This window comes from Myotis myotis, unplaced genomic scaffold (assembly GCF_014108235.1).
Source record: "Myotis myotis isolate mMyoMyo1 unplaced genomic scaffold, mMyoMyo1.p scaffold_m19_p_25, whole genome shotgun sequence".
NCBI lineage: Eukaryota > Metazoa > Chordata > Mammalia > Chiroptera > Vespertilionidae > Myotis > Myotis myotis.
In genome coordinates this window covers 4,112,334-4,130,813 of record NW_023416330.1, presented here as the reverse complement: position 1 = coordinate 4,130,813, position 18,480 = coordinate 4,112,334, and the positions used below count along the sequence as shown (strand labels likewise).

The following is an 18,480-nucleotide window of genomic DNA, read 5'->3' as shown; positions in this document are numbered from 1 at the left end:
TGTCACTGCACTCCAGTTGGGTCTGCATGCGGGGAGGCCAGGTGAGAGGGCTGAGAGGAGAGGCAGCCGCCAGTCTCCTGTAGGTCCCCACAAACCCAGTGACACCTGCCACTGGGGCTCTGCAAACCCAGCGCCTCCTTGGGGGGCTCTTCTGGGCGCCGTGACTGTGATCCCAGGACTCTCCCCGCCTGGGACGTGTGCACACAGACCTTTAAGACATGGTTCGGACGGACGGGCCTGGGCCCTCGCCGTGAGGAATGGTAGCCCACGGCCTTCCTGTCTGGGGAGGAGGGCCAGGGATGCAGGGGCTGCGGGTGGGGGTGGAGCCCTGTGGCCAGCACCTGGGCCTCTGGGCTGGGCCAGGCAGTCAGCTCGGTCACTGGCTGTTACAGGCCCATAAACCTCGGCCCCCAGGACCGACACTGCGGGAAGGAGGCCAGCACAGGCCTGGGCCCGGGCCCCAGTGCCTGCTGGAGCAGCAGGCACCTCAGACAGCGATCTCCCAGGGCGTTTGGGGGAGCGCCTGCGGTTGGGGTGGAGGCTTCGCCCAGCCGGGGCCATTCCTCCCGCTCCCCGCCCCCTGCCCAGGGCCACCCTCCCGTCGCCCGCTCCTTCCCTCCCCCCTGCTCCTGCTGGGAGTGGAGATTGCATTTCAGTTGCCATTTGCATTCCCAATCAATCCGGACTCCGCAATTAAGCCGGCTGGCGGAGCTGGGAGGGAGGTGGCGGCGGAACGGGTCCTCTGGGGGCTGTCGCCTCGTCGCCGCTCCCATCCGCCCCAGATTGCTTCCTGCTCCGCCGTGCGCAGCCGGGGAGGGAGCGGAACCCCTGGAGCTCCTTCTCCCTCCTCGGAACGCGGCGCCCCGAGAACGGGCGCGGGTGGCGGGCGGGCCCTGCTGGCCCAGCTTCTCCGCGGGTCCTGCCCGCCCACAGGCACCGGCGCGGGCGGGCGTGGGCGCCACGTCGGCTGCGCTGGCTTCTCCGGGAGCCGGCGCTCCTCCCACGCCCCTCCAGGCTCAGGCTGAGGAGCCATCTCATTGCCGCCGTCGCCCTCTGGGGAGACCAGGTGAAGAGGCCAGGGGTAGGGGAGACAGGCCGAGGCAGTGACATAACTTGTTTGCTGTGAAGGGCTAGTTGGTGGCAGAAGAGGGAGAAGAGGCCGGTTCCCTTTTCCTTGACAGGAGCCGGGCTGGGCCCTAGAGCTCTGGTCGCCAGTGGTGGTCTGTGAGGCCCGAAAGGTGGGCCACCGCTGTCCTAGAGCGAGGGCAGGGCTCCGGTTCTAAGGATTAGAGAACAGAGGTCACTGTGGAGTCCCCCCCCACCCCCCAAGGGAGGCTGGGGTGCAGGGTAGTGAGATGAGTTGCTGGGGAGCCTCCCTGAGCGGGAGCAAGATGAGGGCGGGGGACTCAGTCAGGAGACGGGGCCAGGCACCCTCTCCTGGCCTGTGAGGGGATGGATGCCCCCCCCCCCCCCAAGCAGGTCAGCAAGGCTCTGTCACAGGCCAGACGTTCCTGCCACCCCTGGGTAGTGAGAAGGTCCGTTAACACGTGTCTGCAGCAGCGCCTTGTACCACACTGTCCGTGAGGCTGACTGGGACCAGGATGTGTCCTCTGCCTCCAGTCGCAGGTGGGGGCAGCAGGAGGAGGAGGAGGGAGGGGGAGCAAGGATGTGAAATGTCTACTGAGAAGTGGGAGACTGGAGTGGAGGGCCCTTACCTCCACCCCGTCCCTGCTCGGGGAGCGATCAAGCAGGAAATCCCAAACCACCTGTTTGCTGATCTCCTTGCTCCGAACCTAGTGTTGTATCCCCTGGGTTCCCCCCACCTCGGGCCTCAGGGCCACAGCCGATGCTGGAGAGACCCCCTGCTTTCTCACACCTGAGTCCCTCTTTTCTAAAAGAAATTTCAGTCCTGGCCAGTTTGGCTCAGTGGTTTGAGCATTGGCCTGCGGACTGAAGGGTCCCGGGTTTGACTCCGATCAAGGGCACATGTCTGGGTCGCAGGCTCTATCCCCACTAGGAGGTGTGCTGCAGGCAGCCGATCCATGATTCTCTTTCATCAGTGATGTTTCTCTCTCTCTCCCTCTCCCTTCCTCTCTGAAATCAATAAAAATATATATTTTTTAAAAATTTCAATTACAGCTGAAATTCAATATTATGTAATTTCCAGGTGTATAGCACAGCGGTTAGACGCATACCCTGCGAAGATGATATTTCTAGTATCTACCGGACACACGCAGTTATTACAGGATTGTGGCCTGTATTCCCTGTGTTGTACTTTCCGTCCCTGTGGCTATTTGTATATATCCCTTCACTTTTCCCCTCCCCTAACCCCCTCTCCCCTGGTGACCATTAATTTGTTGTCTGTATCTATGGTTTCCTGTTAGTTTGTTTATTTTCTTGTTAGATTCCACATGCAAGTGAAATCGTCACACCTGAACCTCTTAATCCCGCCTTTTCTCTCTAGAGCAGCGGTTCTCAGCCTTGGCTGCACATTAGAACCACCTGGGAATCTTTTTAAAATCCTGATGTCTGGGCCTCATCCTCCGGAAATTCTGTTTCTTTGTTACTAATGTTGTGGCCTCACCCCATAACAAATATAACAAAGAAACAGAATGTCCGGAGGATGAGGCCCAGACATCAGGATTTTAAAAAGAGTCCCAGGTGATTCTAATGTGCAGCCAAGGTTGAGAACCACTGTCTGTCTCTCTGCCCCTCCCCCCTTTGACCCCCGTTGAGATGGACTCCGGGTGCGTCCCTGGTCTCCCAGCCATTGCCGATCGCATTTGTGGCCCCTGGTTTGTGGCTCTGGGTGGCTGAACCCTGTCGTTTTGTCCAGGCACCGGCAGAGACCGTGGCCTCTGCTCAGCTCTCCTGAGGTTGGGAGGAGGTGGCCCCGGGGGCCATGCGGTCCTGGAATCTGCCACTGTAGACATTCCTAGCTGTCCTTGGCCTGTCCCCACCCCAGCTCCTGTCTTCACTCACAGGTTGTCATTTCAGAGGGAGAGCCAGAGGCGGGGAGGGCGTTCCCAGGGCTTGTCATTAGAGGAAGGCAGCAAAGGCTGCCCCCGAGTATGGTCTCGTTTTTCTTCCCACTTTCCGCCAGTCCTGTCTGGTTTCTCCCTGACCCGTCCACCAGATGTTTCCTGGGTGTCTGCTGTGTCCTAGGCATTGTCCCAATCTGAGTGTATCAGTGAACAAAACACACAGCAGTCCTTGCTCTCATGAGCTCTGTCCAACCTCATGCTCATGTGACCTCCATGCTCCGAGTGTCTTACCTGCTTACACGGGAAATCGGGTTGCTGGGCTCCATGCGGGGGTCCTTGCTGCCTACCTGGGGGGAGTTGGGCATTCTGGGGATGGTTAGGGGATTTTCTGTCCTAATCTGGGGCCACCACAGGGTAGAAGGCCAAGGCCTATCTGAGGTCTCTGTGCCCTTGGAGGGCCCAGGCAGGGGGAAGGGAAGGAGGACACCCCCTGGCGCGGTGGCCCTGGGGGCTGGCGCCGTCCCTGATCCAGCCTCTGTCCTCAGGGCATCCTGCTGAAGCGCAGCGGCAAGTCCCTGAACAAGGAGTGGAAGAAGAAGTACGTGACGCTCTGTGACAACGGGCTGCTCACCTACCACCCCAGCCTGCACGTGAGTCCGGGGCGGGCAGAGGGGTGGTGCTGACTCTGGGACCTGAGTGAGTTCGAGTGGGTTCTTGCTTGAGTTGAAGGACTTCACTTTGGTGGCTTGGGAACTGCACAGACCCCAAGACCCAGGCCCAGGCCAAATGCTTACACTGAAGCTCTGAGTGGTGGCTGAGCCTGTTGGAGAAAACTCCTCTGGGATGGTCAGCCAGGCCAGGCTGGTGTGGGCAGTCAGGTTTTATAGCTGATATTCTAGTTGTTGGAAGAGCTGATTTGGCCTATTTACACAGAATTGCTAAAGTTGGGGGTGCCCATGTTGCCAGCCAGGTGTCTTTAGGGAGCCACACCAGGGGGGCGCCCGGGCCTGGGATGCTGGGGCTAGAGGGCAGTGAAACCAGGGCTACGGAGAATGGCGTTGGGACTTGGACAGGTCCCGGGAGGAGGAGAGTGGGATCTGGAGGGCGTGTGGCCTGTGGCCGGGGCTTGCAATGATTGTAGATCGTGGCTCCCCCACCCTTCCTTCTTCCCCCTCCCCTCACTGCGTGGCACCAGCACACAGCTGTCACCAGAATCCATCTCTGTCACCTCCCCACTGTGGGGCTAATGAGTTCTCCTGTGCAGCCCCTCAAGCACAGCACGTGGGCCAGCCCCATCCCCGGCCCGGAGGCCCAGGGCCTGCCTCAGAGGGTCCCTCGCCTGCCTTTGATTCTGCACAAGGCATCGGGGAGGCCCAGCCCAGAGGTGCTGGTGGTGACCGGGTCCTGGGAGCACCACCCAGACAGCGCTGCTGAGAGCACGTGGAAGAGGCCTGGCTCGGGGGAACCAGCAGGCAGTCCCTTCCCAGGGCGGCCAGAGCCCAGGGTGGCCCCTGTTTGATCTCCTCTTGTCCCAGGGGACAGCACTAGTTGGACTGTGCGCTCCTGGTCTCCCTGATTCCACAGGTTGGGAGCTGGTGCTGGGATACCTGGCGATTGGAGGAGGGGCCACACTCGGGTGACCTTGGGTGTTTAGTACGAAGGCTCCCCAGCGCTGCCTCTCTCCCACTCTGGCCTCCTGCTCACACTCAGCCCCGGTCCCGCTGCTGAGTTGGTGACACCGTGAGAGGCAGCAGGGCTACGAGGAAAGGCACTGACCCCGAGGCACAGGGCTCTCAGAAAGTCCAGCGGCAGCTTCGGGCGCAGAGTCTCTAACTAAGAGGAACCCAGGGGCTGCCGTGCCCGTGCCCAGGCCTGCGCCGAGCCCACAGCGGCGCCTCTTAGCTTCCTCTACCCAAGGCAGCTTTGCTCTTACCTGTTCCTTCTGCTTTGTGCTGCCTTAGCCGGGTGCTGTGCTCTGTCCCCTGGGCTTGTCCCCAGGCCTCAGAATGTGGAGGAAGAAACCCAGCGTGAGGGGAGGGAGGAGGGAGGGGTCTTGAAGCACAGAGGAGAGGTTGGGAGCGGTGCTGTGTTTGGCTTGGGTTTGGGTTTGGGTTTGGGGGGGGGGGGGGCGGGTGAAGGCCCAAGGGAGTGCTGCTTTTATGCCAAGGCTCAGCGGGCTTTGTTGGATCATCAAAGTCACCCAGCCAGTGGCTGAGCTAAGACGTGGACATGTGACTTGGACTCTACGCACTCCCCAGGTTCTTTTGCACGTGCCAAGAGCACCTCCCTCAGGGCCAGCGGAGAAAGTCCCGGAAAGTGAGCGTCAGGGTACGCGTGGCCCAGACGTACTGTCACACAAGGAGGCTGGCCAGGCTGTGCCCGCCCCTCGGAGCCCTATCCAGCGCCATGCTCGCTGCACTGTGTGTGGCTTAGGGCGTCAGGGCCTGGGGCAGGGTCGCCGGAGCTCCCAGGCTTGTCCTCGCTTTTTGCCACGTGAGCCTAAGAGGCAGGTGGCTCTGCTGGCCCAGCACCCGGGCCTCAGCCAGGGCCGCTCTGCTCTCCCGGCCGCAGGACTCCGTAGAATGGACAGCTCTTGGAGAGCCTGGGCTTTGGCTCTGGGGTCAGAGTGCATGTCCTTCCCCCACACGGGATGCCAGGAGGAACTGGCACGTGCAGATGGTGGCAGCATGCCCCGCAGGTGCTGCTTGTCTCATTCAGAGGAACGAATCAGATCCAGAACACAGTAATGGTGGAAGGCCGGTGCGGTTCCATGAATGGGGCCTGAGTTTGCTGCTAGCAGAGGCTGCTTGGGCCGCCCCTCCTCTTCTTGACCTCCTTCCTTGATTGTCACTAGATTCGTGTTGCTGGTTTACCTGCCTCCATCTCCCCTTTTCCATCTTTTCCAACCTGAGCAAGCTTCCTAGCTGCCAGCAGTGAGCAGGCACCCTGCCTCCCTGTGAGCTGCCCTGCGAGAGCTCCGTGCAGGGGAAGGGCCCTTGGGAACTCCAGCCCTGCTCACCAGTACCCTCGGCCTAGCCGGCTGCCCTCCAGGGCGGCTCTTACCTGAAACCCCAGGGCAGCCGTGCTGGGACACTCACCTGCCCACGGAGGCCAGTGGCCGGATGGGCGTGCAGAGGAAGGGCTGGTGGGCAAGCCTCGGACCTCGCGCCCGATCCTCGCCTGGCCCAAGAGAGCCGCCACAGCCTCCCCCATTTTGTATCCAGCGGAGCCATTCACACAATCACCTTCTGTTAATTCTATCTGCAACATCAATTAAATTGTTTGTAGAAACTAATTGAATGTGGCTTAATCACACATCTTAATAGCTTTCCACGCTCTGAACTCGTTGTTAATTCCAGTAATAAAACGAGATGAGAACGCTGGCTGGGTAATTAGTGAGGAGGCTGGGGAAGAAATTGCTGTTTGATGGTGGGTAATAAAGGCAGCCGTGGTGACCGCTCTCCTGAGCAGCCGCTGCCGCCGCCACCACAGCGCTCCCCGTTCTGCTGACGGAGGGAAACGCTGCTGCTCGCCCTGACGCTCCGTCCCCGCTGCTGCTCTTGCCACTCTCCTCGGGCTGGGCTGCCTCTCCCGGGGGTGCGGCCCTGGAAGCTAGCCTGGCACCGGGCACAGAGCGGAGCCTCGTCTGCGGGGTCAGAGATGCCGACCGGGTTAGCCCTTTCCCCTCCTGTCAGGGTCTGGCTCCTTGGCCTCGAACAGGTCCCTCCGTGCAGCTCTTGTTGGCGCAGGGTCAGCTTCTCCTGCCCCAGCCCGGCCTCCCAGGGCTGTCATGGGGCCTGAAAACTGTTGCAGCGGCTGTGGCCTGCTTGTGAACTAGAGCAGCCCAGCCCCTCCCCAAGCGAGGACTGCAGCTGTGCTCCGGCCCCGCCCGCTGTTGACAGTTGTCTGGAGCAGCCTATCCACGATGTGGTTGAATGCAGGGACCCAGGATGAGCATGTGCAGGGACTCGGGATCGGTATATGCAGAAGCCAAGTCCGTGGGATGCTGGGGCTTGGCGTAGGGAGGGCCGAGGCAGTGAAGTCACACGTGGATGCTGGGCTGAAGCGGGACAAGTGGGCCGTGGTGGCTGCGTTGGCTGGAGAAGGGACAGAGAGAGCGGGCAGAGGGGCGCCTGGGTTTGTTTCCTTCCCAGCCACTGAGGCTCAGTGCTCGGGACAGAGTCGGGGGCCCGCGTGTCAAAGGCTGTTCCCGTGGGCGGAGACTGCTCACTGATGTCGCAGTGACATCGGTCAGTGGTTCTGAGAGCAGCATGTGCCTGAGACCGGGCACTTGGCCCCATCCCTCGGACAGGACGAGGTGGTGGCGGGAGGCCCTGGGCACAGCCCAGTGCTGCAGGGAGGGAGCCCCTCCTTGGACACACACTCTGGAAGCTGCGCCTCCCCTGGCTGGCCACGCTCCTCGGTCCTTCCGAAAGGCCCTCTGCCTCTGAGGGTTCTCAGAGCCGCTTGGAAAATAAAAGGTGACCACAGGCCTGGCCAGACCTCCCCATGGTCTTCCCATCCTGCAGTGCCGTCCAGCCTGATGACAGGTGTGCGGGGGAGGCTGGGCTGGTGCTGTTTCCTTGTTCTCGCTCCTCTTCCTAACTGGTCCCTTCCACATTCTCTTGGCTGCTTGGGGCCAGGTGACCCCTTTCCACTGATGTCCTCTCGGTCATTCCCAGAATGATGGCAGCCCTGCTTCCCAGAGGCAACACTTCTATCTGCTTTTTTAAGCAGAGGGGACTGTCGCTCTTCCCGGGAGCTAAAAAGTGAGACGGTAGGAGAGAATGCCAGGGTACCAAGAAGTCTGATGCCCCAACGTGGGTACAGATAGGGCTGGGCCTGTGAAGGCTGCGTCTGAGATGGCGCTGTGCTGCTCAGGGACGCTCTCTGGATGCAAAATGTCCCAGAGGTGCTCCTGAGGGAAGAGGAGTTGATTCCAAGTCTAATCAGTGGGATTCTGTGCACCTGGCTTCTGCTCTCAGGGACACCCCGGGGAGGGGTGTCGGGGGAGACAGGAGTCTGCCGTCTGGAAGGAGAGACCAGAGCAGTGGGGAAAGCTGGGCCCCGCTGAGACCCAGGGCAGCACTGTGCTCTGCAGCCCCTGTGGCCACTCCCCCGTGGGGCGTCCTGGCCGAGGGGGCGGTGGCGGTGATGGTGGGGTCAAAGCACCAAGCAGCTCCCACTCGGGGTCCCTCTGACTGGAAGGAAGCGTGGAAGGAAGTCACCGTCAGTGCACAGCCTTGGGAAGCAGAACAGCCTGGACTTGATCTGGCTTCACTGCCTTCTGCTGTGCGACGTTGGGGCAGATTAACCTTTGTGAGCCTCAGTTTCTTCATCTGTAGAGTGGGTGGTGTGAAGATTACATGCGGTAACGTGTGTAATATAGATACACATCTACAGTACAGTGACTACCCGCCCCTGAATGGGAAGAGGATGTGGTGATGATAATGGTGTTATTATTAATTCCTGAGAACAGCAAAAAGAAGGAAAGGGTTCCCTTTAACTGTTCAACAAATATTTATTGTCAGGTGCTGTTCTGAGGACTGGGGACTGTGCTAGGCTGTAAAGGTTCTCCGTGCCTCACGTGGTGAGGGAGCTTCTGAAAGCAGGACTGAGTGCTTGCTGACCAGTCCCCAGAGCCTGGGAACCCAGTTGTCTGCATCCGTGGAGCCTGTCAGTTCCTCTTGACCACACGGGCCCTCTCCCTAATCCCATCTTGGTCCAGTACTTGGCCCCCTTAGCATCTTCCGTATAGGAGGCCTGAGCCTCAGCTCCTGGCTCCAGACCTTCTCTCCGCTGACTCTGCCCCCCTCCTGGCTGAGTCCCCCGCACAGCGTGTGGTCAGCCTGTAGGTGTAGGTGTCATCCAGATTTGGGGGCATTCTGTGGGATTCACAGTCCTGCTCTTTAAACCTGAGCTTTCCCTCCCTCCGCCACCCCAGGGGGTCAGTGCCAGAGAGAGAGCTGCCGGAGAATGGCCTGTCCTAATGAACCGTCTGTCTTACCCCGCGGCCCTAGGATTACATGCAGAACATCCACGGCAAGGAGATCGACCTGCTGCGGACAACAGTGAAAGTGCCAGGGAAGCGCCTGCCCCGAGCCACGCCGGCCACAGCCCCCGGCACCAGCCCCCGGGCCAACGGGCTGGCCCTGGATCGGAGTAGCACGCAGCTGGGTGGGGGCACAGGTGAGGTGGCTGCTGGGGTGGGGGCGTGTGGAGCGCATTGCTTCCTTTCCGGGAAGAGTGGGGAGTGCTGCGACGGTGCCTGGGGAAGGCGTTTAGGGGCTTTGCCTTCAGTGGAGGCCTGTGAGCTCCAGACATGCTTGCCACCAGCACTGGAGCAGCTTGGCCAAAGGCATTGCCAAATCCCTGTGGAGTTAGAGATCGCAGCCGATGGACAGTCCTGCAGATGATATCGAGGTCAGAATGGGGCCAGAAGCCGCTGTCTTTCAAGGCAGGTGATGGTGCGGCAGGACCTTGGGCACGTACAGCCGGCATCTCAGCCCAGCCTGCCATGTGGGGGGGGGGGGGTGCTGGGAGGGGACAGAGCTGCTGCTGGGGCCCACCTGGCAGATGTCGTCCTCAGTCTTCAGTGAGAGGGGGGGTCTTTGCTCAGAACGGACTGAGTGTAGAGACAAGCTGGAGGCCCAGCAGACTCTGCCGTGTGGCCAACGGTCTGGAAAGAAGAGATAGAGCCTGAGAGGGCCTGAGCTTGAGGGAGGCGGCTCTTCCGGTGAAGGTCTGTGCTCCTCCCCAGGCCTCTTCCGCTCTAAGCCACATTGCTCTGTGGGGGGCGCTCCCTCCCATGCCCAGTCCCCTCGCCCCAGGTCTCCTTGGCTTCTGGACCCTTCCTCTCACGACCTAAGTCTTGGTGTTGTTCTAGATAATTGGATCTCGTTTTCCCCTGGCCCGGAAACAGCTGCTCAGACGCTGTCCTGCCCTCCTAGGTGCTCGTCACATTCAGTGGACAGGGGGCTGGGGTACTTAGTCCCTAGAATGGATGGGACAGACCCCAAAAACTGCCCCATTCAAAACGCTGATAGGGCCGCTCACCGAGAAAGTCGGGACTAGGGAAGGTAGGCGGGACGACGGCCTCCTGAGTGGGCACCTGCCCTGGGCTTGTGCCCGGCCTGGAGGCACTGGGAGAGGCCAGGGGACACTGACATCCGCCAAGTGAGGTGAGCCAGGTGCAGGCCCCGTTTCCAACTCTGCAGCTGAGATCATCATCCCCATTTTATGGATGAGGAAAGAAGGGCTCAGAGAGGTTAAGTAACTTGTCTGTAAAATCCCACAGTAAGCAATAGAGCTGGGGTCTGAATCTGTGTTCCTGAGTTGAAAAGCTGTGTTTGTCTTCCATCCTGAGCTGAGAAAGAAGCCCCTGAGTTGTGCAGAGGGAGCCCCAGTGGACGGGGAAGGAAGGAAGCTAAGGCAAGAAAGACAGCCGCCATCAGGTCGGGTGCCTCCTGTGAGGCTGCACCAGGGGAGGATCCCGCTCGATGGCAAAGATGGGAGGCCACGCGCAGCCCCCAGTGCTGTGCCCAGAGAGAGTCAGGGCTGCTGGGAAAGCCCTGGCCTGTAGGGGAGGGGGCTGGAGGTCAGCCAGGGCCCCAAGAGCTTTCCCAGAGCTGCTTGGGGAGAGTGAGTGTCAGTTTCTGGCCTGGCTCAGGGTTTCCCACCTCATACTGGAGGAGCAGGAAGTGTAAGTGCCCCCAAAGGGAACCTTTCCTTGAAGCAGGTAGCAAGAGAAGCTGGGCTGTTACCCCAAAGGAGGGGAAACAATAAGACCCTCTGCCCAGTCACATTCCTGGGCCCTGATAGCTTCACCTGGGGAGCAGAAGTGGCGCCTGGAGAAGGGAGACGCATGCATCACACTCACCCGCATCATTACCAGCGCCCACAGACCCTCGCTGACACTCCCAGAACATATGGACCAGCATTTATCCAAGCCTGCGTCCCCTCGCTGCACGCTGACACCGACCTCATGCACACTCACACATGTCTCCCACTCACCGGCGATGTTAACATCTCATTATCTTTGTTACTGTAATTACATTATCCGCTGCTTTATGCAGAATTATCCTCCGAGGACTAATTGATGGCTCCATGTTTAATTCATTAATCATTAGCATCAAATTCGACAATTACAGTGCACACTGATTGTGGGATTGCAGGCGTAATGAGGGGAGAATTAACAAAGAAAAGGGAGAGTACTTTTCTTCCCTGGGGTTTTGGGTTGGGGGCTTGGGGAGGAAGGTGGGCCTGTGATCTTTGGGTTGGAGACTGGGGAGGCAGAAATAAGATTTGGAACCCAAGAGGGGATGGGAGCAGGAGAGGGGAGAGCAAGGTGTCTGAGAAGTTAGGAACTGAGCTGTTCCCTGGGAAGGTTTCCTGACCATGAAAAAGGCTGTTTGCAGAGACCTGAAGCCAGAGCAGGAAGGGACAGGATTCTGAAGAGGAAGGTCAGTCAGCATGTTGCCTCAAGGGGACAGGAAACAGGGTAGACTGGCTGCAGTCTCAGCCCACACGTCTAAGCACCTATTGTGTGCCTGGTCCTGCCTTGGAATACAATAGAAACACAAAACTTGACGACCTTTCAGTGTCATACTGTCCCCAGAGGATTAGGGAGGTCTGGCCTGTTCCATTTCCTTCTGGCTTCAGCTCAGAGCTTCCCACCCCTAGGCTTCCAAAAACTCAACCCGTGTGCTCGCGGGACTGGTTTGAGGCCTTGTGTTCGCTGCTTGCTCTCTCCAGCTTTTCCCAGCTTGCAGGCCCATCTCTGCTTCCTTACTAACCTCCAGCACCTACCCAGCCTTGTCCTTGCTGCTTTGGGGCAAACACCTTGGGTGTGGCCTATTCATCTTGAGACCTCCCACGGCCATTGCCTTCTGGGCTGTGCCCCAACCTGTCTTCCGTGGACTGAGGTGAGAGGGCAGTGTAGGCCCTTTGAGTGTTACGCGCTCCACCAGTGACTCAGTGCCTAGGGAGAAGGCAGGGAATTCTGAGGTCACTCATGGCTCTCCCTGCCCAGCCTTGGCACTCCTGGAGCCTTCGGCTCCCCTCGGCTCTGCTGTTCTTCCCTGATGGGAAACGAAAGATTAATTTTCTCCAGCCCAACAGGATAATTACTAATACTAATTAGACATAATTACTTGAATTTGATACACTTATTTCTCATCAGAATGGCAGCAAAGCTGAGGCAAAGCAAATAGCATATGTGGACTAGAATGTAGGGTGCAGGTCCCTGACCAGGAGAGAGGAGGCTGGGGATAATGGCTGGATGAGGGGCTTTGCAGTGATGGGGGTGTCGATACCACTCCCCCCCCCCCCACTTTTGGGTCCCAGGGAGGGGACAGATGTGTATACCTTCTTGTGTATGGAGAGAGGAAGGGCATGAGGTCTGAGACTGGCTGCTTCCTAAGGCACGGAGAGCCTGTGTGATGCCCCTGGTTCTCCAATAAGCCTGGCCCTGTACCTGGGCCCAAGACCCCTTAATTTCTGGTCAGCTTCCTGTTGGAATTTCTCAAGCTGTGCCTACAGTCCTGTTTCCAGGAAAGCCTATGTGCACCCCTCCCCTGACTTCTCCTCCTAGTCTTACCCTTCCCCTCTCCAGGCGCCCCCCACTCGGCCAGCAGTCCTGCCTGGGCTGGCCTGCGTCCCGAGGGGCTGCACCAGCGCTCCTGCTCCGTTTCCAGTGCCGACCAGTGGAGTGAGGCTGCTGCCCTGCCCCCAGGTATGCAGGACCCCATGAAGGGACAGAGGAAGGCAGCATGGGCCTGGGTGGCTGATTGGATGGTGCCCAGGCAAGGGGAGGGGCCCTGTGGAGCCCTTGGGGCTGTCACAGGGGCTCTTACCCTTCTCTGGCCTCCTCATGAGCTTCCTGCCCCCAGGTAGAGCCCTGCCTCTGCAGCTTCTCTGGCAGCCCAGCCACTGTCCCCAGGCAGCACTGGTGGCAGCTCTGCATCCCCATCAGCCCCCTGCGCAGCCAGCTCATCAGCCTCACTGCAGGGGGACAGGGAAGCAGGGCTGAGTAGGGGAGTCCAAGGCAGGAGAGGGGGTCCCTGCAGACAGGATCCAGGGAGTTGTCCAGAAAGGTAGTGTCCGCACCCCTGCTGTCTCCCCAGATAGGTTGAGGCCCCACCCTGCCTAAAACCACCACCTTCTCCTGTCCCACCCTCCTCTTTCCTTGGCTCTTCATTTTATTCCTCTGTCCATTTTTGGATATTGCATTTCAACTTTTCCTCCCCTGCACACACATTCTCTCTCTCTCTCTGCCCTTCTCTCTCCTTACTCCTAACCCTTTGGACACAGATCCTTGGAGCAGTTCTCATGGCTAAAAGGAAAATGGGTGCAGCTCTGCCCTCCTTTACTGAGGGTGTAGAAGGGAGGAGACCCCAGGGTCCAGGTTTGCCTCTCCACTGCCCCTCCTCCCCACACACTGGGCAGTAGTGCCCCTGCACATTAACTACCCAGGAAAGTGCCGCTCCCAGTCTGAGCTCTGACCCAGGCACTGGGTATTCACAGCACAAGGAATCAAGTCCAACCTCCCTGGGGGAGTGAGTGTGCAGGGTCTGAGAAGGGGAGCTAGGGCCCTTCCTGGGCCCTCTTCCCCAAGGGTGGGGTCCCTCTGTTGAGTCTGGAAGGCAGGGAGGGAGGGAGGGAGGGAGCATGTCTACCTCTAATGAAGTTTGACATTTAGTGGTGAGCGCTGGGCGGGGTATGGGAGATGGGAGCTTGATTAGCGCGCTCTAATTGACAGTAATTAGGCAGCTCCCTGATTGTTTCTAATTCTGCTATTAATTGTCAGGAGCAGGGAGTGTGATTGAGGATAAATTTGGTGCGGAGCTGCTGGGGCTTCAGCTCCCTATGAGTTCCCTAGGCCGCCTTCCACCCCTCCAGGCTGCAGAAGCCAACATTTCTGCCTCGCCTTTATTCTGTTCTGCCTGACTTTCCTACACTCTCCTCTCCCTACCTTCTCCTCCACCGAGGCTGGCAGGCTGCTCTCCCAGGGTGGCCCAGCTGCACTTCAGGGTGGCTCTCTTAGGTGCACTAGACAGGACTTATGCTCATCCCCCACCCTCCCCTCTGCCCACACTTCTCCAATTCTCCCCTCCCCAGCCAGTGGCCCAGCTGAGGTGCTCGGTTCCAGCCCCAAGCTGGAGCCTCCCCCATCTCCCCACTCCAACCGGAAGAAGCACCGGAGGAAAAAGAGCACCGGGACCCCCCGACCAGACGGCCCCAGCAGTGCTGCCGAAGGTTAGGGGGACCCAGAGGGATACCGGGGCACAAGAGGGGGGCAGTGGGACTTGGGGATAGTACCCTAAAAGTATTAGGTGAAGCACTTTTAATAATCCTCGGTAAAGGTAGTTCCACACCTTTTGGCAATCTAGACCTGGTGTCTTAGCTCTTTTCTTCTGCCTAACTTAACCCTTTCTGTGAAAATGTGAGCTTGCTTCTCTTATTCTTGTAGAAGGTAAAAGATCACAGGCGGCTACCCCAATAGCTCTTCCAAGACTTGTGGAAAAGCAGGACCTGTTTTCTGTGTCTCTTGTATCACCCATTGAGTTTAATGAGTGCTGGGCACATAATAGGTGCTTAATACATGTGTACCGATGGCTGAGCCTCTCCTCAGTCAGCTGTAGGCTAAAGGAGTCCAGCTCCTTGTTTTTCCATAGGCCCTCTCACAGAGTCCTTTATCCGCCATCGCGCCACTTCTCTGATTTTCCCTAAAGTATCTTCAAAACATCCCTCTGACCAGTGGTTGGAGTCTCCCTCTGACATTGACACCTAGTTTGTCATTTCTGTTCTGATTGTCAGGGTAGGGGTGTGGGTATGTGGGTGGAGACCACCTCCGTGGGAAAGAGCTACCTTTCCCAGCCACCCTGCGATATAGTGATTCTTAGTGTTCGTGGCACACGGTCCACCTGTCCCAGGGAACTGAGCCCCAATTGATGGCGGTGATGTAATTCAGAGGCTGTGTTAAGAGCAAGGTGAGGTGGAATTGTGAACGTAGGGAGAGAAAAGGCGCCAGTTTTCTTTTTCTAGGAAGGCAGTTCTGTTAAGGGTGCCCTTAGAGCAGGAGTCCAGCAGGATGACTTCCAGAGGATGTTAGTGTCCTTGAGGTGAGAGGCTGCCCTGGATGGAACACGTGGCTCAGGCCTTTGCCAGGGGCTCAGCCTTGGGCCTCCAACAGGTACCTGAGCTGTCTCTCCAGCTCCCACAATACATTCACACTGCTTGTTAGGAACTGTTCACGCATGGGGCAGTGACCATTGGGAATGAGATTCATGTGGCTGTCTTCTGGGGGAGAACTTGGAACAGCTGGACCACATTGCTTGGGGTCACAGTCCAGCCTACAGCACTGTCACTGCAGATGTCCTTCGGTCCCTATCTGCTCACACATCCTAGTTTGTGGAGAAAACCTCTCCTCTCCCCATCCACTTGCCCTTCCTGCCTGTCTATGGGAGGGCAGTGGGGGAGGGGCACAGTTCCCAGGAGCCCCATGCTGACGCCGTCAGGAATATTGGGTTTAATGAGCTGCAAAATGAGGTGGCTGCAGCTGACATGTACGGATGCCCACACCAGCCTCCCCCACCCTCTCCCAGCATTGCCTCCTAGCACCCCACCTCATCCTTCTCCAGATACTCAGCTCTTCTTGTTCCAGGAAGCACCCTGATTTCCAGACCCACTGCTGGCAGTGCCAGTGATGCCGAAACCTTGCACCCCCATCTGTTCTCACTCAGGCTCTCCAGGTGGTTAGGAATGGAGGGTTGAGGCTCCACACTGCTCTTGCAAGTATCCTCCCTCCCACCTTGCAAGTTGCCCTGGAGAGCGTGCTCCTGGAGGCTGGGTGCCAGGAAAGCAGGGTGGTGAGTGGGCTTGTGGCAGTGGCCTGGTGTGCCTGCCAAGGCACCTACCATGATGGTGGTAAATGTTCCATCCCCCACAGACGTGGAGGAGTCCTTTGAATTTGTGGTGGTGTCCCTCACCGGGCAGACGTGGCACTTCGAGGCCTCGACGGCAGAGGAGCGGGAGCTGTGGGTACAGAGCGTGCAGGCCCAGATCCTCGCCAGCCTGCAGGGCTGCCGCAGCGCCAAGGACAAGGTTGGCATGGAAGCCCGAGTGGGGTGGGACCCAAAGGTGGCCTCATGATTGACCAGCCACCCCTTGTCTCCCACTGTGGCAGACTCGACTGGGGAACCAGAATACAGCTCTGGCTGTGCAGGCCGTCCGTACTGTTCGTGGCAACAGCTTCTGTATCGACTGCGACGCCCCCAGTGAGTGGCAGGGCCAGGGTTAGCAGGGCTGGGCTTGGGGGCGGCTTAGAGAAAGCTCCATGGGCTCCACAGAGAAAACGACAAGAGGCTTTCAGTAGGCCAGGAGGAGGGCAGGGAGGACGAGGACTCCGGGTTGTCTTACTGGTTGCACTAGGGCTTCACTGTGCTTCTTCTCCTTGCCTAGATCCAGACTGGGCCAGCCTGAACCTGGGCGCCCTGATGTGTATCGAGTGCTCAGGGACCCACCGACATCTTGGGGCTCACTTGTCTCGGGTCCGTTCCCTTGACCTCGATGACTGGCCACCTGAGCTGCTGGCTGTCATGACTGCCATGGGCAATGCCCTGGCCAATAGCGTCTGGGAGGGGGCTCTGGATGGCTATGCAAAGCCAGGGCCTGACGCCTGCAGGTAAATGGATGGGACCCTGAAACTGGCCAAGAAGGGAGGGGACGTCAGTGTTCCTGTATGGGGAAGATGGAAGATGGTGCCAAGAGTCTGTGACAGTGCTAGAAGGGTTAAAACTGGCCGTTGCTGTGCTTGGCAGTTGGCCCCTTGGGGTTCCCCTCCTCCTCCCTCCCTGTCACTCAGGCGCCTCACAACAAGAGGCCCTTTCTGAGTTGTTATCAGCTGGTCAGGGGGCCAGCAGGAGGTGCATGCGCAGGGCCCTATCTGCACTGTGGTGCAAAGGCCCAGCCTGAGCTCTGAGATGGGGAGAATGGGTAGTAGATAGGATAGTGGTGGGCCCCCAGCACAGTCTCCTATCCCCTTTATTCTAGCAGGACCAGATAAGCTGCCACACGAGCCTGCCTGGAATCTTCCTGCCCTCCCGGCCCTCTACATCACTGCTGTCCCCAGGGGCCTCCCTTCAGCCTTCCTTCCTTTCTTCTTCCACACCCTTTGCATTGCCCACTGCCCCTCTGTAGGCCCTTGATCTCTTAGGCTTCTCTTTTCTCTACCCAGACACCTTCTCCCACTATTTTTCCCTTATTCTCCTTTTGGGTGTTTATGTGATTTCCTGACCACTCTCCCTGGCCCTGCCCTTCCTCACTCATGCCTTGATGGGCCCGTGTTTTCAGAGAGGAGAAGGAGCGCTGGATACGGGCCAAGTACGAACAGAAGCTCTTCCTGGCCCCACTGCCGAGCTCAGATGTGCCACTGGGGCAGCAGCTGCTCCGGGCCGTGGTGGAGGACGACCTGCGGTTGTTGGTGATGCTTCTGGCACATGGGTCCAAGGAGGAGGTGAACGAGACTTATGGCGATGGGGACGGGCGGACGGCTCTGCATCTCTCCAGTGCCATGGCCAATGTTGTTTTCACACAGCTGCTCATCTGGGTGAGTCCCCCTCCTTGCCTTCCGAGTCCCACCCTTGCAGGCTCCTCTGACATCCTTTATACCCCAGACCTTTGAAAGCCACCTCTCCTTTTCCTCCCCAAGAACCTATCTTCCCTGCCATGTCACACCAACTGAAAATATGCTTCCTTCTGCAGTATGGAGTGGACGTGAGGAGTCGGGATGCCCGGGGCTTGACTCCACTGGCCTATGCTCGCCGGGCTGGAAGCCAGGAGTGTGCAGACATTTTGATCCAGCATGGCTGCCCTGGGGAGGGCTGTGGCTTAACACCTACCCCCAACAGAGAGCCTGCCAATGGCACCAACACCTCTGCTGAGCTGCACCGAAGCCCTAGCCTCCTTTAAGGCCCAGGAAGAGGGCAGTGGTCAGAAGGACTCCATACCCTGGGTACCTCCTCCCAATAGGCACTGGGGAAAACAAAAATACAGAGACTGAGAAGTAGAGACATGCAGAAAGGAAGAAGGAGACAAACAAACAGCTAAATGGGGCGACAGATCAGAGGAGACGTCTGGGATTTGAGCTGCAGCAGAGAGGGTGTGGAGGTATTTAGCCTTCTTCCCTGTGGTGCCATTGAGAAGGGACAGGACCCTTTGGAGGTACCTGTAAGGAGAGGGGAGCAGGACCTCTCCCTCCTCCAGATTGCTACCCTCCAGTGCCAGCCCCCTGCGAACTTCATCTCAAAGTGGAGCCTGGATAAAGCACAGGTTGGGGGTGCTGGATGAAATACAAGGGGGTGATCTGTGAGTCCCATGTAAATTTGTACATTCAAATATTTATGTTTGTGTACATATTTGGTGTGAGTGTATGATGAGCCAATAAACCAGACTGTGTGGTCTTGTTTCCCCCTTTTGTATCTCTACCCTTCTCCAA

At 58.5% G+C, this 18,480-nt stretch overlaps 1 protein-coding gene across 9 annotated transcripts in view; it reads left to right on the top strand.

Annotated features, from left to right (window-relative positions):
- The window catches only part of AGAP3 (ArfGAP with GTPase domain, ankyrin repeat and PH domain 3), a 54,371-nt gene extending 35,914 nt beyond the window's left edge, over nt 1-18,457 (top strand). For 3 of the 9 annotated variants that reach the window (XM_036356078.1, XM_036356076.1, XM_036356071.1), the window contains 9 exons: nt 3,530-3,634; nt 9,005-9,173; nt 12,577-12,717; nt 14,103-14,240; nt 15,934-16,088; nt 16,171-16,261; nt 16,446-16,668; nt 17,337-17,592; nt 17,748-18,457. In XM_036356078.1, the coding sequence (XP_036211971.1) occupies nt 3,530-3,634; nt 9,005-9,173; nt 12,577-12,717; nt 14,103-14,240; nt 15,934-16,088; nt 16,171-16,261; nt 16,446-16,668; nt 17,337-17,592; nt 17,748-17,954 (1,485 nt within the window). In that variant the 3' untranslated portion in view covers nt 17,955-18,457. The remainder of the gene's footprint in view (nt 1-3,529; nt 3,635-9,004; nt 9,174-12,576; nt 12,718-14,102; nt 14,241-15,933; nt 16,089-16,170; nt 16,262-16,445; nt 16,669-17,336; nt 17,593-17,747) is intronic. The other 6 variants (XM_036356079.1, XM_036356072.1, XM_036356080.1 and 3 more) reach the window with 4 other exon arrangements.
- Nucleotides 18,458-18,480: the final 23 nt, after the last annotated feature.